The sequence below is a fragment of the Elaeis guineensis genome, chromosome 4 (assembly GCF_000442705.2).
Source record: "Elaeis guineensis isolate ETL-2024a chromosome 4, EG11, whole genome shotgun sequence".
Lineage (NCBI taxonomy): Eukaryota > Viridiplantae > Streptophyta > Magnoliopsida > Arecales > Arecaceae > Elaeis > Elaeis guineensis.
In genome coordinates, this window is record NC_025996.2 from 100,649,085 (window position 1) to 100,676,297 (window position 27,213).

Here is a 27,213-nt window from a genome sequence, read left to right on the forward strand (position 1 = left end):
TGCCACTTTTGAAGGATACGAAGATTCTCTCTCCACTTTCTCTCTCTACTTTCTCTCTCATGACTGACCTTCTCTCTCTAAGAAGGTCTATAAATCCTGTATCGAGTCATGCCTTCATCTTTTAGAGGCTCATATTGACTCTAATAAGATGATCCGAAGTTGCTTTGATATCCGTGCTGTATGTCAAACTCATTTGGCCATATCAAGTATTTTTCAAACCCATTATTAAAGAACCCTATTGATTGATCTTGACCTTAATTCGATCTGTGCTTCACGATTTCTTGATCAAGTCACTTGAATCTGACCCTTAGATAAGGGATCCTGAATTGCCCTGGTATCTGGATGGTCCGACATATCCGGTCAACAGTCATCTTTCCTTATGATTTAATCTTGTTATATTTATGGAATAGAATTTGATAATGATTTGATATTTTAAATAGGATTAGCTGATTCTTTTAACGACGTCTGAAGATCTAAGATGAACGAGGTAAGTAGATCTTATGCTTTTTATTTATTTTTAAATCATCATATTTTTATGCAAAGAATTGCTATTGATGAAATCATAATTTTTCATAAAATAAGGATCGACATATGTGATATGAAAAAGCATGTTTTATTATGAGCATTGATTTCATGAATATGTCTTATGAAAATAGCATGATTATGAAGCATGAATTTCATTGTTTTTCCATCTATGTATATGTATGCTTTAAGAAAAAGATATAATGATTTCAAAGGCTCTCAGATGGCTATGAATGAATCCCTTCGAGAAGATCGACATCCGGAGCTAGCTTCCACACGAAATATGGCCCTGCCAGCGGGTATAAAGTTGGCACATGAATTAAAAACTCTGTCAATTAAGAAACATGGCCCTGTCACGGATATAATAGTGACCTTAGCACGAATATCTGTGAGCAATGTTTTGAAACATGACATAAATACACGATGAAAATGATTTACGATTCATGATTGTGAAATATACATGATTTATACATGCATGATTAGTTTATAACTTGTTTTGTTATATGCTCTATGAAATGCTTTATTTTGTATTACCTGCTATTTTCTAAATATTGCATTATCATGAAAAACTTATGTTTGATCCGATAAGGAAGCGCAAGTTCTACTTACTGGGCTAGTGTAGCTCATATTCTTTTTGTTTTCTTTTTGTTTGAACAGAGAAATAAGGTTAGGATCGACAAAAGAAATTCAAGCTTGAAGATCAGCATAGCAAGCTTGAAAATTTGGCAGCAGAAGTTTAATTTATTTTATAATCATGGATTTGTAGTTATTTATGAATGTTGAGATTCGGATTAGTACTTGTTTTGGATTTAGATACTCTGAACCAATATTGATTCGATTATTTGATGAATAATAGAATTGAATCTTTTTATTTGACGGATTTTAGATGATTATGATAGATTGGCTTCGTGTTATCGTGGGCTTCATCCCTCGGTAGTATGGCCGTGTTATGTCCCGAATTTGGGGTGTGACAACCTCTTTTCCATTTTGCAAAATCTGAGAGGATTTTGCAAGTTGGAGACATGGTGTATTTGAAGTTGTAGCCCCACAAGCAATGTTCAGTGGCAGTGAAAAGAAATCTTAATTTGTCCCCAAAATATTATGGCCCTTTTCTTATATTGGCTAGAGTGGGGCACGTTGCATACATATTGGGACTTCCTCCAGGTTCCAAAATCTATCCTATTTTTCATGTCTCACTTAAAAAAGAAACTGGGACCCATGACTCAAGTTGTCATTTAATTGCCAAGCACTACTAACAAGGGTGAACTTAGGCTAGAGCCAGAAGCAGTGTTGTTCAGGAGAATTGTGAAAAGAAACAACGTTGCTGTCACTCAGTGGCTTGTCAAGTGGGCTAACTTGGACACTAGTGAAGCTACTTGGGAAGACTTTGATCAACTACATGCCCAGTTCCCTACCTTTCAGCCCAATCCTTTTTTTTTTTGAAGTTACAAGCAAGTGCTCACACCAATCTAGTGTGGGCGCACCCCATAAGATTAGAAAACAAAATATCCTATAGAGCCCGCAGATAGGCTTGACCCTGATGCCAGGTCCAATGGCTGGTATGCTTCGCCACAAAGGAAGCGACCCAATTGGTGGCACTGTTCACCTCTCGATAGACATACTGAGCCGACGTCGCCATGCAATCACGAACATGCAGCCGAATGTCCTGGAGGACAGCCTAATCCTTAAGGACAAAGATTTCTTATGGGGAAGGCAATATTATGGTCAGTATAATAAGGGGCTGTAATTAGAAAGTGTTAGGTTTCGAGGTGTCATCCATGCAAATTTTCAAAATAATTTTGAAAACATGCAGCGACGATCAAATTAAAATTATTTTAATCTATGCATGCATAGATCTAATCTTACACCTACGGATCTAATTCATATGATAAAAATAAAATGATAGCATGCATCTAATTTTCAAAATAAAATAACTGGGTGATCAGATCACCTACCTGATCGCTAAACTCCTTCAGCTGGATCTGGATTTGAGATGTCTGCAGATTCTGTTGGAGCCGCACATGCGTCCGACCTCTACGGGTATCCACACGGGGTTGATGCAGATCGAAAGCACCAAAGATCATCGAGGTACTAGCTCTCTTTCAGATCTTTGCTTCTCTTATTTGGATCTGATCTCCTTCGATTGTCATAGAAGAGGATTCGAAGATGAATCTATGCACGAACTCCTTTCGCGTAGGATCAGAGGATGAACAGGGGCAATGGGAGAACTCCTTGTCCTTTTGTTCTGATCTCTCTCTCTCTATGATCTCTTTCTTTCTTTGGCCAACTAGAAGTGGGCATGTGGAACAAGGGGCGTAGAAAAGAGGAAGGGGCGGCACTCTGATTTTTCTCCGATGAAACTTCCACAAAATTCTTTATGGCGCCCCAAAATTCTCTCTTATTTAAATCCAATGCCCCAACCTCCTTATCCTATCCATTTACGATTTAAATTCAAGTTTAAATCAAATTCAAACTTAAATTGATGGGTAAGGATAAGATATGAAAGAGAGAGAAGACTAGAAAAGAGAAGCACCAACTTTTGATGCCCTCTCTTCTCATTCACGCACGCCAAAGAAGGGGGTGCGCATCCCCATATGCGTCCCTCCTTTCTATCATGAGAGAGGAGAGAGAATCTCAGTAAACCTAAGACTCTTGCATCTTTATCGTTTGGATTTAATCTGGATTTAGTTTGAATCAAATTCGAATCCGATTCGAGCCCAATTCGATCCAGACTCTATCCTAATCCAATTAGAAACCAATTATGAAACCAAAAGCTCAATTAGGTCAAATCTAAACTAATTAAATCTGATTTGATTATTGAAGACTTGATCTCTAACTTGATCTCATCAAATTAGATTATAATAATTGCAATTAGGTCCTTCTTGCTAATTGTTAGCTGATCCTATACTTGTAATTTTTATAAATTGATCGAAATAATCAATCACATTGATAATTTGATCATAGTCTAACCATTTGATCTGATCAAATTCTTTTTATGTGTGACCCCATAGATTTTGTTTTGTCTGATAGTGGGACATATTATGATCTCCATCATAATATCATTGAAATACCTTTCAATAGGTTGAAACATTTCCAACTCTTATCCAATAAGGATCATCGATTCAGAAGTCCTAATGAGCTCTCACAATCCACTAGTAACGCCTAGCAGCATGTAGTGGCAACCTAGCAAAATAGAATAATTAGAATCCCTTATGTATAGTTACCATGTGATTTAGTTCCTCTATCAAGAGTCCCAACAAGATGGAGATTGTGGAACCTCGTCAAACCCCAATATCCATCATATGGAAGATTCGATTAGCTTAAGTTCAAACTGTGATACTGATGGAACTTCTTTCTATCAATCACCTTATTGTGGCCATGACTTAAGGACTCAGCTTCTCAAATCTCATAGAACTATTTCTTATCTACTAAGATCGATAGATCTCATATAGGTGCACACCTTATTCCTACAATGAACCTACTATAGCCTACATATACTATAAAGACTCAAATGGTTAGGAGACCATATTTATATGCAGTTAAACTACAGCAATCCCATTGTGAGCAGCCGAGGCACCGTAGATTAAAGAACTACTCACGCCACTACAACATCGAGAAGATCACTGATGAGTGAGTAGAATCCATGTGATCTCTCATTTAGTCACATTCAGTATCGATATTCTCTAACAACTATCCGCACTCTCGCTTAATATCTCTACACTATATACTAGAGACTCATCTATCTCGAAAGAAGCGATCCATGTGCCGATCTAAACGAATCAGTCACCTTTTTCATGATGATTCATCGATCAGAAGTAATTTAGAAATTAATCATACATGTCTCTAAGTCTTAACTCTTGAGAATATGTATCTTTAAATTATTAATTCTTAGGATGATTTTTGGACACATAAGACAAGAATGGATAGAAAAAGCCCATTTTATTAATAAATTAATAGTTTAAGTATAAATATATATCCTAGAACTATTACAATGTGTCTGACATATTGGTTCTAGGACATACATTTAGTAGAAAGTTTGTTAGAGGGAGGAATTGAAGAATCTTTTCTATTAGCTAACGTGACAATATTGTTAGAAGGCAATTATACTTATAATTAGCCTATAAATAGGTTCTTATGGTACAGATTGGTACTAATGATGATGATGATACATAATAAAATCTTCTCCTAATTCTCCCTCATAATTTCCTCTTTTTTCTCTATTTCTCTTCATTTTTCTTCCTTTCCCTTCATTTTCCTTCTTGTTCTCTCTCTCTTCTTACTCCCATTTCTATTGTTGTGAACTCAACTGGGTTCATAATAATAACTTTGTGGGTCTCCTATCCCCATCATTTCAATTTAGTATGAAAACAAAAAAATATGTGATAGCTTAATTTCATGTCAAATGCTAAACCATAATGAAAAGAAAGAAATGCTATAAAGTGGAATGAATATGATAAAACCTAAGTGAACTCAAAATTGTAATTTTCTCATAATTGAAGCAAATGTATTTGTTAAAATATATCTTTAGCATATAGTACCTAACAAGATCAAAATCTCTAGAGGCTGCACTCCCTAGGGTTTTTGTTAAATATTCTTGGGTGAAAGGCTATTGACTGGAGTACTAATGGTGGTCAAACCAGCATTGATAAGTGTGCCGACCATGATTAGTATGATATGTTGTCGATCCTTCTCGTATCGATAGTAGTGAAACGACCAGGACAAAACAATATGAGAAGATTAAAACAAACTTTGAGCTTTTATCATTAGTGTAGGTTATTCACTTATCAACCTAAGAGACCCTAGGACAAAAAGTCAATAATATTTACACTTATCATCTTCTAGCAAATTAAATGACTCAATTACATTGCCTGCCCTCAACACGCATTACTCTACACTCTTTGCAAAACCCTTGGTAGAATATTCATATTCACCATCTCACACTACAGAAACAATCACTCTCTTAACCATACAAATTCGTAGGTGGTGTTGACAATTTCATTGAGCTTATCTAGTACAAGCTTTCAGCTTATCTATGTCAATTTTATATATCTATGAGAACAGTATTATGTGATAAATCCCATGCACCTAAGTGGATAAATGCACTAATAATAAATCTAAGTTAAAAGACAACAAAAAAAATATGATTATTATATTGTCGGGAAGCAGATATATGATGTATGCTTTTGGTTATTGGAAGTGCAGACAACAAAGTGGACATTAGTCTTTCAGCTATTAACAAATCCTAACACAATTATAGTAGATTCTTCATATTCATCATCTCGCACTACAAAAACATTGTCACTCTTTGAACCCTGCAAATTCTTAGATAGTGTTGATAACATCATTGAGCTTATCTAGCACAAACTTTTCGGCTTGTCTATCTCAATTTTATATATCTATGAGAACATATTATGTGATAAACCCCTTGCACCTAAGCAAATATATGCATTAATAGTAAATGCAAGTGACAAGATAAAGAACAAGATATGATTATAAGCAGATATGATATATGTTTTTGGTTGTTAGAAGTGTAAACAACAAGGTGGACGTAACCATTTCAGCTACCAACAAATCCTAGCATGAGTATACATGTTGCAATGCCCTGCAATTAGTTCCAAGCCACCAACCACCCCATGCTCAACTTTCTAATTTCCAAGAAGCAAACCTTAACAATAGAATAGTGTTCCATTGAAGAAATGTTGATCAGCATGACATGGTTTCTAAAGTAGAAGAAGAAAGAAAATGTGAAATAAAATGACCTTGAAATAATCCATGATTTAACCTTGATGACAATATCATTTAGAATTGCTTATGGTTCTCTTCAAACTTTTCTAGAGTTGCTCTAAATGAGTTTAGGTCACTTTTGGTAGCTCTTACTCTATGATTGTGGTCATGAGAGGATGGGGTTGGAAGAATAGATGGCCTCCATCCACCGTTGGGTACAAAAAATTATAGAAAGGATGGATGGAAAAGGAGGGTTGCACATCCACCCTGGCCCATCAATTTATATCCTCCTAAATTAGGAGAATAAAGGAAGGATGGATAGAGCATTGAAGGATGAACTTTTGCATAGATAAAATTACCCTTTATTAATTTATTTTGATAAAACTATAATACTTCTTCACCTTTTTAATCATATTATATATATATTATTAATCATATACTATTAAATTTTATTAATCATTATTTTAATTTTAGTATATAATTTCTATAATTATAATTAAATAATTAAATTATCATCTATTTCTTTATTTATATTTATTATTTTTAATTAACTATTTATATAATATTAATTAAATATTAAAACTAAATTATAAATTAATTAATTATTTATATAATTAATTCACTAATAATTAATTTATAAAATTATGTACTAAATTAAATATTTATATAATTATAGATTATAAAGATTACAAGTTTATACATTGTTTACTTTTTTTAGTATAAATAAATATTATAAATTGATAATAATAATATTTTTATCAAAAGATAGTTTAGTAAAAATATCATACAAATATCATCCATTCTTCCTCTCATTCCTCCTATACCAAATAAAGGAGGGAAATCATTTCCACCCATCCTTCTATGTGTCACCAAACATATGAGAGGATGGATGAAAAAATATATCCTTTCCCTCATCCATCCTTTCTTTTTCATCCATCCTTCCTTCAATCCATTCTTCATACTAAGTTAATAGGGTTCGGGGGCAAGATATGCTGCATTCGAGTTCTAGTCGTGCATCAAAGCTCCTAAGGGCATAACTTTCTTTTATCATCTAATGTGCCAAGCACTAAAATGAAGCTTTGAATGAGTAATACCATGATGTGACCACCCATAAGGGTTTGCGTCACTACTAACAAGGGGTTTTGATGATGTTTAGGCCTTAAAATGGGCCAATCAAAATAGAACTTTCCTTTTGAGTAATATTTTAAGTAATCATAACTTTCAATGTAGGAAGAATTAGGAGATATGGTAGTAAATGAAGTTGATGTAGGATTTGAGATCTAGCTCCTAGATAAGTTATGACATAATATAATTATCTTAATATTTAGAAATTTTGCACTAGAAGAGGAATCCAACCAGATTCAAAAATAGGAACCTTACAAGCACATAAAGAAGCCTTAAACCATAGTTTATATGCATTGATTAAAAGAAAGTAAACAGGAGTTAATATGCTTTTCCACCTAAATTCTTTCTGATTTATTTACTTTTTTTAATTCCATGAGAGATCTGCATTGAGCAAGTTAAAGAGATTCATGTATTCTCCCTAATCGGATCAAAGGTTGCATACTCTCACCATAAAATGAGGCAGACCAGATTAACTCAACATACATATCAAGTAGAACTTAATATTGATACATGTTTTGAGCTAGGGAACATTTTACCTTAGGTCTTTCAAGTTAGGAAAGAACCTAGCCCATGTTCAGAAAAAGATTTCAGCATCTTTCACAAGTACGTGAATTGCAAATGGACTTTTCAAGGAATCACTAGTTCAACATTTTAAGAAAATTCTCCTCATAAATTACTGAACTAGATCAAGAGCCTAGGTGGAACATTGAAGTTATTCAAGGTGATATACGAATCTTTCTCCTTCCCTCTTATCATGGCATTGTTTTACTATCTTACTTAAGCATGACTTAGATACTATCTTTTCTTTTCATTTTAAATGGATGAGAGATCTGACCTTGAAATTTCATCCTTCAATGCACTAACTTCATTAGAAGTAACACACAAGGTGATCTTGTGAGATGGAACAATTCCAATTTTTTCATGGAATGGGGCATGCTGCTCTCCCATCCCCATCTTGATATATGGAAATGGGATGTCCTAAGATGCACCAATTGGGATAATGGTACGATGGTAGGATGGTCTCCTCCTATCACATGGAATGATACCACATCTTGTCTTTCCACAAGACATACCATCAAAATTTAAAACCATGTTAACACATTTTAACTATTTATCAAATCAAAAACTGATGAATAAGAAAAATTAAACCCCAATGTCCTATGAATATGACTATTCTCACAACATCCTCAAGCTCGATATTACGAAACATAGTATAAATGGATTTGATCTTGAAATATGAGTTATTTGTTTTCCATTGATACACACATAGACAAACTATCTATTGATAAGCACATAGACAGGCTCCCAAACACACATACAAACATAGATATGCATACACACACACACACACACACACACATATATATACATATACATATGCATATGCATATACATACGTACATACATACATACATACACACACATATACATGTATATACACATACATACATACATATATATATATATATGTATACATACATACATACATACATACATACATATATATATATAGATATACATACATACATATATATATATATATATATGTGTGTGTGTGTGTGTGTGTGTGTGTGTGTGTGTGTGTGTGTGTATGTATACATACATACATACATATACATACATATACATACATACATACATACATATATATAAATATACATACATATATATATATATATATATATATATATATATATATATATATATATATATATATATATATATATATATATATATATATATATATGCTCCAACTTTTAGGAGGTGAACTTTATATTTTTCTCTTTAAAAAAAGTAAGAATTTGATCATGTGGGTTTCATGATTTGCCATACTGCCCCATACCTATATATAGTTTAATAATGTGGGTATTATGGGCAGCCATACTACCCCATACCACTCGATGTAGCACATACCAAACTGTACTAAGACGGAACAGATACGAAACTCATCTTCAAGTTGACACAAGCCCTATACTGAGCTATATCGCTCAATATTTTGGAGTACCGACTTGCACCAAGGTGCATCAAGGTGTACCAAGATGCACCGAGGAGTATTGAAATGAGTACCAACTCGTATCGAAGCACACTAACTTAAATAAAAGCGTACTGGGATAACAATTCAGAAAAATGATTAGAAAGCTATTTCGGTACAAGATGTATCCCATACCCTATCGAATGGAACTGATACGATATCAGATACCGAGATTATGGATCTTAGTAGATATATTTAATTAATATACAAATAGATATGGAGGGTAAGATGTTTGTCTTTTATTTCTTTTTTTATTTCTTTTTAACATGGCATATGCATCCCACGTGGAGAGAAACTAGCATGGAATGGATAAATAGAAGGATGATTAGATAGTTTTAGTTCAATTATCTGTTCATATTCTATAAACACTCAATATGCTTTGTCATCTCATACCATACTATGTACCGATATTATAATAGAATGGTACCAGTATGGGGTCCAATATTAAGATGATAAACCTTGGTAAAGACAAATAAGAAAATAAGATGCAAATCTGAAAAATTCTCCAAATAGACATGTTAGATATCTTAAATATATATGTCAACAAAAATATAGCATACCAATTGACCAAATTGTTATGCAGAAATCTACTTTGAGAGTTGTTAAGTTGGACAAGTTAATTCATTCAGCATGGTTACCTTTGGTGGAAAACCATTCTTTGTAATTGAAAAATAAAGAGTTTAACGGGTACAAATAAGATGATTACAGGACCAGGGTGAAATGCCAAATGAGTTTTAGATGGGTTCTTTGAGCAAGTAATCAAAAACATATTTGGAGAATTCTAGTTACAAAGCATCATCATTAGGTTGTGACTATAGGACCTAGATTGATCCTTCTCAACTTCCATGAAAATAAGATGTCCAGTCATTGATAGCGCTAACATACTTAAAGACCCAGGTATCATAATTAAAGTACCAACTAACATAGCCAGAATGGCATGGTATGAACTATTCTGGTGCCTTAAAAGAATTTGGTATTAGTAGATAACATTGGTGCACAAAACAACATGGAATGGCGTTGGCACAAGATATCTCAAGTTGCTAATGATCATTTTGTAGTATGTTCATGACTTGGAAACTATGACCTTAGTCCAGGCCTCCTTTCGGCGAGGCTACTTTAGACACCTATACAAAAACATGATATAAATTGCCAAACTTTTGTTAGGATACATTATTCAAGCCTTCATGTTATTGAAGATTTATTGAGAAATGTTGTATTAAATTTATCATTTTCAATTTATTTCACCATTCCAAATTTTCCTTTTGTTCGTGGTTTCATCTAGGTCTTAGAATTTGGGGAAACACATGGTCCTAGTCAATTTGCAAAACCTAAATCGCAAAGCATTCTCTCTCATCCATATCGTGAAGAAAAGGTGTTAACATTATTTGTTCTATTCTTCTTAATTACTCCTTGAATCGTGATTTTTGGGCTACTTAACTGGCATGTGGGCATAGTAGAGCTTGGTTGCCCATGCTATGCACACATGCAGCTGCATAATCGCTTTAGAAAGATAGATGTACATTCTAGAGGGAGAAAAGTAAAATTATCTTAAGTAAAAATTCCTCCATTTAACTACCAAACAAAACTTGTATATTATTAAGTTCAACTGCATCAAGGAGACCTACTTACATCAATGAAACCTACACAAACAAGCAAAATAATTTAAAAGGCTAAAACAAACAAGAAATAGAACATTTTATGGCTTATCAACCATGATTGTAGTCATGGGGTTGAGTTCTAATGTACACAAAACAATTTTATAATGATAAGATGACATGGTTCTTATATTACAAATACAATATGCTTTTGAACTTGGAGATGGGATATTTGAACCATATACCAGACTAACTGCAAGATCTATGAGTCTTGCATAATTTTTTATGTTGCAATATCAAGCACTAAAGAAGTTATCTAGGATTTCACAAATGATTTGATATAATTAGAAGCAAGATTTTCCGAACTTGTAACAGGATTCATGCTAGTTGGCAGGCAGTATATGGTATAGGTCCGTACTAGAATGTGCCTTTTTTTAAAAAAAAATTGAACCAAGGTCGACAAAAGGTTTGTTGACTATACTTAAGAAGTCAGCAAACCATTTGCTGGTTTTTCTTTTTTTTTTTTTGCCAACTTAAGTTGAAATTGGCAAATGGTTTGCTGACTTCAATTCAAAGCCAGCAAACTAGCGGTGGGTTCTCCCATTTCGAAATGAGATAGGGGTCTCCTATATCGACAAGGGCTTTCGAGCCCTCCCTCTCTCTCTCTTGGCCTTTCTGATCTCCCCCCTCCCTCTCTCTTTCTTTCCTTCCTCCCTCTCTCCCTCCCTCCTCTCTCTCCTTTATATTCTCTCCCTCCATTTCGAACCAAAATATAGGGTTTTGGCATCAAAGCATGGAGGTACCAAATCGAAGCCATAAACCATGCAAGTAACTGCCCATTCCGATTTGGCACACCCCGAACTAACCAACTCAGCACGATTTGGCAAACTATGGTTAGAAGTTTTGATTCCTAAGGCTATAATCATGGCAGACCAATATATGGCTCAAATATATAAACTTAAGCAAGAAGTTGATACTTACCATACATTAGAAAGGAAAGAATTAAACTTATACTTTTCACGTACGTGAAGACAAATGATAGACTACTGGATATTAAGAATAACTTGATTGCTTGTCTTTTGATCCAGAGAAAATATTCCATGAACCAATTAGGATTCCTTCGTATGTGTATTTAGAATAATAAGCTTAACTATTTATTGAATGCTTTCACTTTTATCCATCATTCTTTTCTTTCTTATTTGTCTTTTCTCCTTGTTAAAACATAACACCGAGCTGATAACAGTTTTACCACAAACTACCATGTATATGTGTCTATCTAGAGGACAGAGAAATAATATTATATTTGCCACTTGCTATTCTTCTCTTGCTTCTTGTTATTATGCAATTTTACTTTCATAGTGGGATAGAGATAAATCTAGAAATGAATGTGTTTCAACATTTATTCCACTATCAGGAATAACTGATGAAAGATGCATATCTAGTAACAGTTATAACCAAGTGAAACTGTAATGAGGAATATGGATATCATTATATTGTAGAATAGAACATGGAAAGAGGAAACAAACTCACCAAGTTGAATAAGTCTTGCTGTCTGCGCTGGAGCTTGAATGACATATTAGTTCTTTCTTTGAATCAGTACTATATCAACAACAGAACACGTTCAGTAGTTAATCATCTTTGTGCATCAAAAAAGAATTCTATATTATTTCTAAAAAAGCTGCTGCTTTAGAACGATATTCAGCAAAAGATAACTAGGTGAAACCAAAATGTACTTGGTAATAGTTAAGTAATACTGACTATTTCACTTGCCACTTCTTCGCCATATTCTTTCTTGTTTTTGTTTCAGTCCTGCATCAACAAAAGAAGTAGATAATCTGGACTTAGTAATATGATTGTTTTTCTTGAAGTATGATACAAGAGTGGCATCAAGTTTCAGCTAACTGATAAAAAACAACAGGAAAAGAAGGAAATAAACAAATCTTGCCTGCTCAGGAAAAGTTAGAAAGAATGTTCTTCTCTCCTATTTTTATAATTAAATTTCTTGCTGTCCCCAAAACAACATGCATGAACCAACATTGAGCATCGAATTACCCTTAATTTTGACAATACTCTACAGATGAAAGATGTTAATCTTAGATACAGCATACCTTAAATTAGCTGTAGAATCTTCACAGTCTTTTCCTGAGTTACATGGAAGCAACCGACCCGATGTATGCTTCCTTGGCTCCAAATTTTCCAGGCATTTTGGTGAAATAGAATCAAAATGAGTTTTTGGAAAGAATATACCTTCGAATTTCTTGCAAAAAGAAGGCAAAATATATGTGAATCATTTCAAATTAGTATGATCTAGTATAAATGGAAAACAAAAGGACAAATCTTAAAGAGACTAGTAAATGAATAAGATAGAGTCAAGAGATTAAATTTTGTGCTGTCATTAAGCTCATAGTTTTATGATAAATAATGTACATAATTTTAAATAATATAATATTTTAAAGAGGAAAAGATGAAAAATTTGCATTAATCTCCCTCCTAATTTCCAATGTCCGGAAAAAAACTTGAAGATATGCAGAACTTTTCAGGAAAGCATGAACATGATCCCCTGTCACATTGGTAATCATTGTGTCTACATGGTTGAATAAAGCAACTTCTTTTATGTGCGTCCATATCATTAGCTACTCAATCTGGTACAAGGAAATTATATCTCATCTCATTTGTGCTTTTGTTTCTGCATGAGCTGAACATGCATATTAACAATTAAGCATTTACATGTTTTATGTATCTAACTGTACTTCTACAGACTAAAGTACATCTAAAAAGTTTCATGTTAGATATGAACTGTTTAATTAAAACAGGATCCGGTCACAAAGTTGTAAAAGCAACTACTTGACAAATTAAGAGATTCTTAAATTAAAAAGAATTTTTCATTGTGTTTGGGCTTATAAATAAAAAAGAGCACAAAGTAAGCCAAAAAAATTATCTGCTGGATCTCACGGGAAATAAAATAGATATGAAATTAAAAAATTTAAGGAAGAAGAAAAAAAGCGACACAATAGAGGGAAGGGTTACACATGGTTAGTTGAGCATTTCATGGAAGAGCCTTTCATCATAACTAAAACTGAGCAGATGAGTTGCATTGAAAAATGCTTCGCTGTGACTTTTTGGCTGTCGAAAAGTGCTCCCTCTTATTAAAAAAAAAAATTTGCGCAACTCTGATCCCTGCTCTAGTCCAGTGCACAGTGGCTGGTAGGCTGGTACATGGGGCCTGCTTGTCACCTACATCACCCCGATGTACCACACCAGTCCCCGACTGCCATGAGGGGGGCTGATGCTGGGCAGCAGCAGTTGGTTGCATGAGAGTAACTTAGAGGGATAACCATGAATGATAACTTCAACTAGATTAAGTGTTTTAGCAGAAGGTTCTTATCAAGGAGTTCTAATGATGGCCTTTGATAGGCTGTGTCATATGGTCTAGACAATATTACTCTGAGATCCTTGTTTATTGTGGCTGCTTCTCTCCCTTAAGTATATTTGGTGCACTAGTGAGTTATAAATAATTACTGCAATCATACAAACAGGGCCTAAATAAGAAGAGTATACATCAAATGGTCAACCATCATATCGGCCATTGAAACATAGTCTGGCATGAACATGTACCCATCTGCCAAAGATTGATTTCTTTTTTTGGAAAAAAAAAAAAAAAGAAGAAAAGAAGAAATAAAGCCCACACCTGTGCTAATGCCATGAAATTTAAGAGCAAGGAGGGATTTGGAGGCAAGCACATTAAGAGATTGTTTCAGAAGAAATTCTGTTGCTGATGATTGAGATTCATTTAAGGTTAAAAAGGGAAAAATTTGTGGAGGTGCAAAGGCTGGGACCCAGTAGATGCCCTTTCCTTCTGTAACTCTCCTCCAAGGTAGTGAGGCATCAATATATAAAGATAGGAGAATACAGACAAATGAATTACTGGCTAGACCTCTAAGAACCACTCAATGGCATGCAAGAATCCTCACTATGCGGATGAAAATGAGAAAGCTTGAGATCCGTGCATGGAAGAAAAAGAATAAGTTTTTTCCTGCCATTCTCAGATATACTCACAAGCAGCACATTCAAGGTTTTGCAGTTACCAGGATGGAAGCAACATTTATTAAACAAAGCTAGGTTCAATTAGTACATCATGTTAGAGAGTTTGTTACATGATATTCTGTACAAACAAGTAAAAAGATCCTTAATTACTGGTATAGAATAAATGCTTTACTTTTCTTCTCCTAGTCCAGTCACTTAAACAGGGAATAGTCTTCACTTAGAGACTGACCTTCTTCCCTATCCCTATCTTATTCAGATGTAGTGCATCAGTGATTGCATTGGCAATGGCCTCATCTTCATTTGCATTGAAGAAACATCCACGATCCCTTGCATCACAGACTACCTTCTCCCAGATAGATCCACTGTTCAGTAAAGTAGGTCCATTCCCCAGAATCCAAAGACAATATCTGCAGCATAAAAGAATGTTATTCTAAGCAACAAAGGCACAAGAAAACTACCATAAAAATATATGTTGATCAAACAGGGTACCTTGCTCTGGTCAAAGCCACATTTGCTCGCCGAGAATTAGAAAGAAAACCAACAGAACCAGAGGCATTGGATCTCACAGTAGATAATATGATCACATCCTCCTCACTACCTTGAAACCCATCAACTGAACTGACTTTCACAGCCAAGTTTGTATTCTTCTGATAATCTTTTCCCAACATCTCCTGAATTGCATTAACTTGGGCAGTGTAAGGGCAAATGATCCCAACACTAAGTCTTTTCTGCATTCTACCACATGCTACATCATAATTTGGAGGAGTTAGTATTCACAAAAGAGAGCTTGTTTGAAAAGAAAAATACTACTACAGATCAATTGGCAAATTGTTGACACAGAATCCTTTACTTAAGAATACATATTTACGTAAGAATCCGTGAAGAATCTACAGGTTCCTAAAATGCATGATTTTATGAGGCTAATGACAGACCGTCTTGGTCAGTTCTCTTGTGTTGAGAGCTGCATTTGATCCTTTCCTCATTCCAATATCCAGTCAGTCTTCTACCCATCTTCTTTTCGAAAGGTAAAAGTAATTCCCATTAAAAAAAGTACGTGTTTTAAGCCCTAAATACACTCCATTTCATCATCTCCAAGAATACATACTAATTCAGGAGGGAGATCATGGTCATTAGGGATAATCAGAATACACTCAATTCTAGATATATCTTGAGGAATAGTCTTAGCTAAGTAATTAGCTATACTGTTTCCTTCCCTTCAAATATGCATGACTTTGAAATTCCCCAATGAAGCCAAGCATTCCTATAACAAATTTCCAACATACCAAAATGGTACCATGCTTTTATTTATCAAGACAACTGCAAAACTGGAGTTTATAAGCCAGGGCTCAATGATAATTCCTTTAATATTTTTTGAATGAGAAGCACCATCAAGGGCTCCAAGGAGCTCAATGTTGCAGATCTACCCATCCTACTTCTCAAAAGGTCAAAAAAGACAAAGGCTCAGTTTATAACATGTAGACGACCCTCTTCTCTTTAGTCAACATCAAGAGAAAAAATAACAAATTTCAATTGCACAGTTGGTGTTGGTGTGAAGATCTTGGACAATTTTGTGGATATGTGATCCCCTAGTATTATATTTTACATAGAACTTTCAATATATAATTTCCATACTGTCTAGAAAAAGCTAGTAACTTAAGGACAGCTGAACAAAGAGGATCTCACCTAGTTGATTGTTGGGGGGGGGGGGGTGGAGATGTACGAAATGCCTACTTCTCCGTTGAAATTCTCCAATGAAGCCAAGCATTTCTATAACCTAGACATAAAATTTCTAACATCCCAAAATGGTTAATTGCTTTTTATTTATCTTTTTTGAGAAATGCTTTTATTTATCAAGACAACTGCAAAACTGGAGTTTATATCAAGCCAGCACTTGATGCTAATTCCTTTAATATTTTCGAAATGAGAAACACCATTAAGGGTACCAAGGAGCTCAATCTTGCAGATCCACCCATCCTACATCTCAAAAGGCCAAAAGAAAAAGCCTAAGTTTATAACATGTCGATGACCCTCTTCTCTTTAGTCAACATCAAGAGAAAAAATAACAAATTTCAATTGCACAGTGGGTGTTGTTGGGAAGATCTTGGACAATTTTTTAGATATGTGATCCCCTAGTATTATATTTTACATAGAACTTTCAATATATAATTTCCATACTGTCTAGAAAAAGCTAGCAAATTAGGGACAGCTGAAGAAAGAAGATTTCACCTAGTTCATTGGGGGGAGGGGGAAGAATCGAGAGAGAGAGAGCGATGTGCGTAATGCTACTTCGCCATGAGAAGTTTAAGGTCAGTCTGGTGGTTAAAGCCCATGTGGAGTTCAGATGCTATTTACTAAAAATAAAAACAGACCAAATTAGTATATGAAAGAGAACCTCAGAAAAGGTATATGAAAGCAATGAAAATGAGCTTTTTTTTCCTTTTTGTTGTAAACATGAGAGAAAGGTTTTCAATAGCTAGGGAATTGGTATATTCTACATCTAATTTATAGCTCAACTGAGAGGGATTAAAGGGACAGAAATACCATCAGGACCAGGCTATGGTAGGGAACAGTCATGATACAGAAATTTTTATCACTTGTAAGATGGGTTACAGTCTTAAATGCCCAGATTGTGGTTGAAACAAAACAACAGAGAGAAGCATGCAATATCACGTGAGAATGAAGAAAGCATATAACATTGTTAATAATGGATTAAATGGTAAAATGAGCATTAATAAAGAAGGCCTTCACATATTGCAGTCAGAAAATTTGTCAGGTATTCCAGAAAAACAGTCAAGACTTGAGATTTGAGAAGATTCATTAATAGATGAAAACCTGTTTCTTCCTGTTTTTGTGCATTTATTTACCTACAAACAAGTGAAATGCTGCTGGAGATTGTTACGGGAGATAGCATTTATGCTGGAATTCATCCATCCCTTACTTCTATTTTCACTTTTTTGAGAGAAGTACTTCTTTGATTCCAAAATCCCTAACAGATTTTAAACAATTCAAAAAACAAATTTTCAGTCTAATTCTGTTTTCTTCTTCGATTTTTCAAAAGAAAAACAGAAAACAAAAGCAATAAATAGCAAGCCCTGGATTTTCCTAATATTTTTTGCCCACCACAAAAGGAGATTCTGATGTGATTATGGTAAAACTGATATTTGGCTTTTGTGTACTGTAAATTGAGTCTCTGATGTGACTACATCAGATATAGGATCCATGTATACAACTTGGCCCATTGATGTTTGTCTGGCTATATGTATTGTGCTTCATCATTGGTCATAAAAAGAAAGAGCTGACAAGGTTTGAGGAATGAAGCTTGTTGCAAAACTAATATTTCAATGAAGGTTCACATGTCAAGTTTGATCTATTAAGTTGGATAAGATCCATGATTTTAATTACTGACATTAGATATCAATGAAAATAAAGGGAAATGATTCACCATCAAACATCCTATTTTGCAAAATAAGTCAATAATACAATGAACATACCTTGACGAAGTTTGCCCAATATTTGCAAGGTAACAGCTACCTCAACCATATTTTTCCTGCTATGTCCAAGATCATCACATTTCTCCTTTCCAAATTCAATATTTATAAAAGAATATGGACCATACATGGGTCCAGAAAGATATATTCGTGAATGGTTGTTATGAATGACATTTGGGGCATCCAAAATTTTGTTGTCATAAAAGTTGGCATTCGGAAAAATACTTATGGAGGGATGCATCCTGTACTGCATGTTAAGAAGGTGTTTCTTGTGTCCCAATGAACTCAACCTCTCGAAAAGACTCCTTCCAAACAGTGCATTCTCAGAAACCTAAGGAAAAGAAATACAGGCATAAACTTCTTGAAACATAGAAAACATTGGGGTGAAGGGTCAGAAAGTTGCAGAAATGTCATTGAATATCTTCAAGAGAAGGAAACACATATAGGATAACAAATATTTTGTGTGGCTTATGCATAATAAATGTATCTCTGTTCTTCAATAGATCAGATATTAGAAATAGTATGAAATAAGAAGAGAATTTGTTGCGTACTAAATGAGGATAGAAGATCTGACCTTGCTTTTCACTGTTGCAGGCAATTGACACTCATCGCCAATAAGAATAGCATGTCTTATGCCACTGAGTTGTAAGGGAATCAATGATTCACATTCCTTCAACTGGGCAGCCTCATCAATAACTAGCACTTCCAATGATTTTTTCATCCTCACTTTGTACAATTTAGATGAACTAGAAGTTGTGCAGAAAACAATGCAAGCACTTCGCAAACAGAAATATGTAATTGCAGGTTTGGAAGAGGTTATGGGAAGATTAAGTGATTTTTCAAGAGTTTTTAAGATTCTACAGCAGTCAGCTCTAGTTTTGCGAAGCCTTGATTTTGTAGTGGAATCATTTTTCCCAGAACTAACCATACCATGAGATACAAATGCTATACCTTTTTCTTCATCGGTAGAAGCAAAGATCTCTACAAGGCTATTGCCAATATTTTTCTTACAGAGAAGTTCTCTGAAAATTTCGAGCAATTCAAGAACCATCTTCATGTTTGTGGTGTTTGCTTCTGAAATGGAAGCACTTGGCAGATGCAGATGTAATGTCTTTAAACATCTAGTTAATTCCTTCGATACCGAAGCAAACTTTCGTCTAGCAAAATCCTGAAAAGTCATCTCAACAGTATCCTTGTTACTTTCCAAATATGACCGGTACCAAGTAAAACCATCCTCGAAAAATCTTGTCATTGTATTCAGACAATGCTTCCAACCAGTATTTGGTGCAAAACACTCTAAAAGCCTCTTCACACGAAAGTCCAAAAACATGTCTTGAAGAATGCCATCTACCCTCATCCGATCTTGATTCCCAAACATTATAATATCTCCCAAACTGCCATCTGCAGCATACTCTTTAACCAATCTTAAAAGACGCAAGGCAAGTTCCTTGATAGCAACATTTGTAGGTGCACAAGCAACTGTTCTGCATTTCATTTCTTTCAGAATCCATAGCAAGGCACTAATTGTTTTAGTTTTCCCCGTGCCAGGGGGCCCCCAGATAAGGTTAATGGAATTCTTGTTCTGACACTCTCTTGCTGAAATACAAGTTAATATTGCATTAGTTTGAGATTCGTTGAGCTTCAATGCAGACAAATTGTTCTGTATGCGTCTGTCATGGATGTATCTGAATTCTTCAGACATAGAGATATCATCAAATCCAGCAACCTGTCAGCAAAAAGAACATCAAACAATGTACAGAATATGTAACGGTAGCCCGCTTTTATATACTTTATCTCTTACTGCAGTCCAATTAATGACCATGCTTAGTGCAAGAAAGCTAGCAAAAGTTATCAGAACAGGTCATATTAAAAGAAAACACAAGAAGGTTTTATATTAATATCCAAAAGCTGATAGATGATTGTCATGATTGGTACTGTTTTTTTCCCCGGCACAACAGTCTTCAAGAGAAATATTTAAGTCATGCAAGCATCTGATGGCCAATAAGAAAATAAAAATACAATAAATTAACCAAAATATTAAACAAGCCATAACATTGATAATATTTTCATACCAATGGATCAAAATGTAAAATCTTCTTGACAAGGTTCAGATTTCGAAGCGGAGACAACTTGAAGTCCAGTGCCTTCCAAATATGACAGTATGTTGTGATGTTTAACAAGTAAACAGCAAACAGTGGGCTTCTTTTCTTGTTCTTTTTTCTATATTCTGAAACTTCTATGCTGCTTGATGCTCTAATTACAAACATATTAGGTGGTAGGTCACCGTATTTTCCACCCGTAATAATTAAGGCGATACGATATGATCTCCCATTCCTAGTGAGATCAGAAACATGAACAGGTCTCCCATCTGACAAGAGAAATATATCACCCTTGTTTGGAATGTAGTTTCCATTGACATCAGGAGATGGAACATTTGCCGGAACGTCACCAACGACAATCTCATACATACATTGCTCATGTCTCTTAGTATTGTCAAGTGACAATATTTTGACAAAAGGTACTTGGGATAAAGCTTCCAAGCTAGAATGCATGTCAGCACGTATTTCTTCCATCAAAGGAAAAGTGTATGAACCCAAGTAGTTCTTCAAAGAAGTGAATGCACTGGGTATCTTCACCACCTGTACAGATCCACCAGGAGCAGAACTTAGAAAACTAACTAGCCAACATATATGAAATTTTTTCATGTCTTATAGAATTAAAGATCACTATAAAAATTTTAAAAAGTGCATGTACATGTTTCACATCCTCGATTGTTTGTAACAATATTGGTGTTATGCGAATCACCTATTTGAATACATAAGTTATGGAAGGAAATTGTGCACATGGAACTTCAAAATATATATATATATATATATATATATATATATATATATATATAGAGAGAGAGAGGAGAGAGAGAGAGAGAGAGAGAGTTCGAAATAAAATCCTACAACATAATCAAATATTAAATTAAAGAAGATGTATCATAATTTTCAATTTATGTGAAAATCAGAATCAAAACAGATTAGGTCTAGTTACATGCATTAATAACAGTAGGTTTTATTTACTTTTTTCTCATTAAAACAACCACCAAGTAGGGATTAGGGTAATATTAAAAATAATTCAGTACAAAAGGTCTCTTTAATCTCATATATTACTACACATACAATTTGGATGCTGATCAGATACACACCAAAAATAAAACCTCCACTGTTGTGGAATAGACACACTGTTGTCATACATAATACTCGATTAACTCTCATTACATTATATGCTATAAACCAAGAAGACACCTATACTAGCAATTTTTTGATGTATAAATCCATGGTTTCTTTCATTGTAAAAGTTTGATGAATGTTTTGTGTCATCACGTGCAGTATCCTTAAAACATGTCCATCAGCAAATGTCTTGGCAATAAGGAAAAGAAAGTACGAGACTGAAAACATATCTTGTTAAATTTATGAAAACTGACAAGTTGAGGATACACCACATAATGAAGAAATAACTAAACAAAAAGGAAAAGACGTACTAAAATGTACTTTCAGACATGTAATGCCCCCACGCACCCAAGAATTTTTTTTTTTTTAAAAAAAGGGTAGGAAAAGGAGGAGGAGGAAGAAGACACACACTCCCATGCATGGAAATAAAAAAAAAAAAAACGGTACTCTGAATTTCATAATAGACAATCCCAAGAGATTTTCTGGGGTAAAAATGAAAAATTGAATGCATTAAATTGTTAGCAACTTGTGGAAAAGGCCAAGTCATGGGGTGTATAAAGAGTTAGACTATAGTACGTTAACGAGTTTGTAAAAAGAGTGTACTAATAATAGATCATTACCCGAATCTGCTCTTGAAACTGTTGGCAATTGAAATAGCACTATATATCGAAATGTAAATATGCAAGTACAATTGAGTGTAAAGTATGTATGTATGTATGTATGTATGTATGTATGTATGTAGAACGACTATGTCATTTTCTTGCAGATGACTTAAGCTCATAAATCTGAACGACTATGTCATTTTCTTGCAGATGACTTAAGCTGAACGACTATGTCATTTTCTTGCAGATGACTTAAGCTCATAAATCTAACTTGTATGTATGTATGTATGTATGCATGCATGCATGCATGCATGCATGCATGCATACATACATATATATATATATATATATATATATATATATATATATATATATATATATATATATATATATATATATATATATACACTCCTTAGTTATATTTACTTTGTCATGATTTAAGATATACAGGCGAAATGGCCTTTCTGTGTTTAGTGTTCTGCATGAAAAGAGTAACGAGGAATACATAAGAATAGATTATCCCCCTGAAAACTAACCATGGGTGACTTCATCAGCGCTAGTAAACCAGCTGGGATCGAAACAGAACCGGACCGGAAGCAGCTCAGAAATGGAAAGGAGGTTCGTATTATGAATGGAACGGGAAAACGTTGCTCGATATTTTTGTTATAGAGGAAGCAACAATGAAAAATAGCAGAGGAGATGTATCAAACGAGATTAATCACGAACTTATAACAATAAGATAATTCTAGAGTCATCAAAAAAAAGAACAAAATATGAGAGAGAGAGACCTTGTCTTTGAAGAGATCTTGGTTGAATACATCTTCCAGAGACCAAGAGAAGATTAGTTCCACAAGATCTCCGTCCCATTTCTCACCTTTCGCCATGCCTTCTCCCTTCTCCTTCGAGCTCCTCTTCTCGTTGTGGCTTTAACAATGTGGTGTGGCCATCATGTACTCTCATGATCGTGGTGGTATTCTCCGCACGAAAGAAGGACCCGGCTTCCTTCGGGCCCGGTGACCGTTGGATCATCCACTTCTCACTTTGCGATCTGTGTCGAGCCCGATGGAAGGCGTATCTTTCTTAGTCGCGAAGGATACAACCACGATCGATTAGTTTGAACTTGCGCTAATGTGCAGAGGGAATAATAGAAGAAAATGATCCGACGGCTTTGGAAGTTGGACCCCAGGTGGGAAAACGAAGAGCCCCTAACATTATATATATATATATATATATATATATATATATGTAACGAAGAAAGCAATTCTCTTGCCATCCAAGTGGGATTTAACTTTAAAATTTGAGTGATTATTAGCTGAACCCGGTCCACCACTCAACTGATGGACTAATCCAACTGTGGGGTAGCATGCAGAAACACGAACAAAAGAAAAGTCACGTAAATATTTATCATGGTACTTCATAATTGGATTGGTCCACCAGTTTAATGGTGGGTCTGATCCAACCGAAAATTTCATCTAAAATTCGCTTCCTCTTATTTCCTTAAGAACCAAGGAAAGCAAGAGAAAAGTCCGGCAGGAGACGTGGCAATGCTTTGGGAGAAAAGACTTCACCAACCCGTCAATATCGTCCTGCGAAGGTTTTAATAAAGCCAATAATGTTCGTGGTCGGCTCCGTTAGTCGCTTCACCATGAAATTCTACGAATATTCTCACGACTCACGGCGACAACTTGATGAGCCACCCCACTAGTGTTGGTTTTCCTTCTACTTTTGTTTAGACTTCATGCGCCTTGCGGCACATCGTCACCTGCATCCTAGACCGACAAGTGGACTAAATGGGTCCGAGGACTTTGACGTCATTATCCCGTTAATGGTCCGGTTCAGTCCAGGATACTGACACGGTTCGGTCTTCCCTTTCCTGACCTCCTCGGTGCAATGGTGTACCGAAGGTGGGATGTTCCTAGATGTGCGACGGTGCAATAGTGTGTGAAGACGCTGGCGAGATGGAAGGTCGATTGTGGCAATGCAAGGAAGGAGCGTTCGGAAACATGAACGGCTCCAAATTGTATCTTTTGTCAACATCAACCATTAAATTACATCCTATATAGGTCTCATAGCAATCCAAACTTCTTCAATCATCTGCTTGCACAGATTTTAAGTGACCACTGCATGATCCAATGGTAGATTCGTGTGAAGGAAGGTGGATCCTTCTTTCAACGCCGTAGATAGAACCTATGTCCGACACGAACAGGGGCAAGGGTAAGGGCCTTTAGAATGGGTTCAGTAGTGAACCGCTTGTCTTTCTACTTAATTCCTAGGGCAGACCGGATCTTTACAACATTAAATAGTGGGACCCATTTCCCCGGCCATCAACCTCGCATATGTTCCCTTACGTGTTTGCCTTTATGGCTCATATTAGCTTCGGCTTTTGGTAGGCGTTGGCGTGCACGCGTATCGCCGCTTAAAATGGGTCACCTAAGCCCATCTCTGATCCATCCGGTGAGATAAGATGGATAAAATTGAAATCGCCACTTTAAGTGGTGATTTCAATTTTTTTTAATATTTTGTTTTGGACGAACCACGGGGCAATGGAAAATGCACCACGAGGGAGGGGGGTACAGTGCGTACGGATGATCGACAGATGGTGCAGGTGGCCAGAGGATGGCACGGGGCCGCGAGGGACCAGAGGGGGGTGGATATGGGTGGTAGCATGGACGGATGGATGCAGTTGCAGAGAACGCAGGATCCGGATTTGCTGGGGGTCAAGGATCGGTGCAAAAGATAGTACGGATGATCGAGAGGTCAGAGATGGTGCTGGAGATGTGATGGCTGGTGAGTCGGAGGCGAACGGTCGGGGGCTGGGAGCGGAGCGATGGGGGGTTTGGGGTTTGTGGCGTGCGAGGAAGATGGAAGGGAAGAGAAACGAAAAAAATAAATAAAAATAAAAAAATAAATTATAATAATAATATTAGAAAATAATAAAAATAATAATAAGTATTAAAAATAATAAAAATAATAGTAAATTTAAAAATATTTAAAATTAGAAGTTTTTTGTAATAAAAAATAAAATTTTAAAATAATGATAAAATATTATTTTTAAAAAATAATATTAAAAAAATACTTAAGGTCCAAAGAATCCATATAATATTGAAAAAAAATACAATAAGTCATTCTATCATAGGGTGACTCTATAAGTCACCTATGATAGAGCAACTTTATATTTAGCTAATTAATTCGTATATATAATTTATATTTTTATATTTTATTATAATCATTATCATATAAATTAAAATAATAATTATTATAATCAAAATATTTTTTTTATAATTATTATCATCATAGGGTGACTTAGAACCTCTGAGGAATGGCAATAGAATAGGATTTGGATTAGGTATTGTACTACCGATCCCTAAATCCAAACTTAATATCCTATATCAAAATCTTATTCGATATCCGATCGAATAAGAAAAGAGATACCCATTTTCATATCCAATGGGTTCGGAGATATCCACGGGTATACCCATTTCCTTATATCCTTCCCATACCCGTCCCATATCCGCTCATACCCAAAAAAAAATAATCAAAATAATTTTATGCATATTATCAACTAAAACAAAATTACCAATTCAACGTAGAACATAATTTATAAGTTTAGATTTATAGAAATCAAATATAAAAATAAAATTATAATTCAATATAGAACATATAAATAATCAAAATAATTTTATATATACTATCAATCAAAACAGAATTACCAATTCAATATAAAATATAATTTATAAATCCAGATTTATAGAAATCAAACATGAAAATAGAATTATAATTCAATATAGCACATAACCATTAAGTCCAATGTTTCATCCATGAAAATTCAGTATAGTGCCAAAAAAGTAATGAACTTGAATATCAAACTTTCAAATAATTTCACGAAGTGACAACTGCAACTCCACAAATCATTCAAAGCAAATAGTAGACTCGATAACAAAGAATCAAAAAAAATAAATATATAATTAAGTAAATATATATAATAAAATTAGAAAAACAATCATAAAGTGAAAATATTATTACCTCAACAATCCAAATGACCATCATCATTATCATCATCATAACCATTTGTAGCTAATGATCCTGTTGCCCAGCTATGCAACTCAAGAGGGGAGGTGAATTGGGTTTCTAAAAATTTTAACCTTAACTTGTATCTTATGAAAATTGTTTAACAATAGCTAAATAGATAAGGAGAGTATAGTTGATTCAAGGCTAATGGATAAATGCAAGAATGCAAGAGATTAAAGAAGTTCTAAAGAAGAGCAATTAGGCACAACACAAATAAAAAGGATTTATAGTGGTTCGGTGCCAACCTTACACCTACATCCACTCTCCAAGCTCCTACTTGAGAATTCGAATCCACTAACTTGTATTCAACTTGAATACACTCGTCGGAACTTCCGACTCTAGTTATCCCAAGCTAGTCCACTTATTTTTCAGGTACAAGCCAACCCAATACACTCTGATTCAAGATTCGGATCAACATTTCCTTGTTTTGGAACCCTTCCAAAATAAAAATAATAACTCAAACAGAGTATAACAATCAATAGCACAGAAAATACAAAAGAAGCTCCTTAAATGAGCGAATGGGGCTTTAAATACACTTTACTCAAAGAGAAGAAGGCTCTTTTCGATTTCCTCAAGGTGGTTAGAGACTTGAATGAGCACTTGAGGAGTTGGTGAGCTTGAATTAAAAGCTTCTTGAATGCTTTGAGTGAGCTCTTGCTTAGGGCTGAAAAGTATGCTTGAAATCCTCTTTTCAAAAATCTCTCTTCTTAATGATTTCCACCTATTTGTCCCTTTTATAGCTTTAAGGAATGGTGGAGAGTAATCTGGGCTGAAATAGAGCCGTTAGATCACATT

The 27,213-nt window shown here is 34.8% G+C and overlaps 1 protein-coding gene across 3 annotated transcripts in view; it reads right to left on the reverse strand.

Moving 5' to 3' along the window:
* LOC105040079 (uncharacterized ATP-dependent helicase C29A10.10c-like) overlaps nucleotides 1–23,290 on the reverse strand; it is a 33,674-nt gene extending 10,384 nt beyond the window's left edge. For all 3 annotated transcript variants that reach the window (XM_073256729.1, XM_073256728.1, XM_073256727.1), the window contains exons 1-9: nucleotides 23,139–23,290; nucleotides 20,603–21,169; nucleotides 19,105–20,256; nucleotides 18,534–18,861; nucleotides 15,532–15,787; nucleotides 15,272–15,449; nucleotides 13,107–13,255; nucleotides 12,757–12,807; nucleotides 12,529–12,597 (exon numbers count right to left, since the gene is read on the reverse strand). In XM_073256729.1, coding sequence (XP_073112830.1) covers nucleotides 12,529–12,597; nucleotides 12,757–12,807; nucleotides 13,107–13,255; nucleotides 15,272–15,449; nucleotides 15,532–15,787; nucleotides 18,534–18,861; nucleotides 19,105–20,256; nucleotides 20,603–21,169; nucleotides 23,139–23,234 — 2,846 coding nt within the window. In that variant the 5' untranslated portion in view covers nucleotides 23,235–23,290. The remainder of the gene's footprint in view (nucleotides 1–12,528; nucleotides 12,598–12,756; nucleotides 12,808–13,106; nucleotides 13,256–15,271; nucleotides 15,450–15,531; nucleotides 15,788–18,533; nucleotides 18,862–19,104; nucleotides 20,257–20,602; nucleotides 21,170–23,138) is intronic.
* Between the last annotated feature and the right edge of the window lie 3,923 nt (nucleotides 23,291–27,213).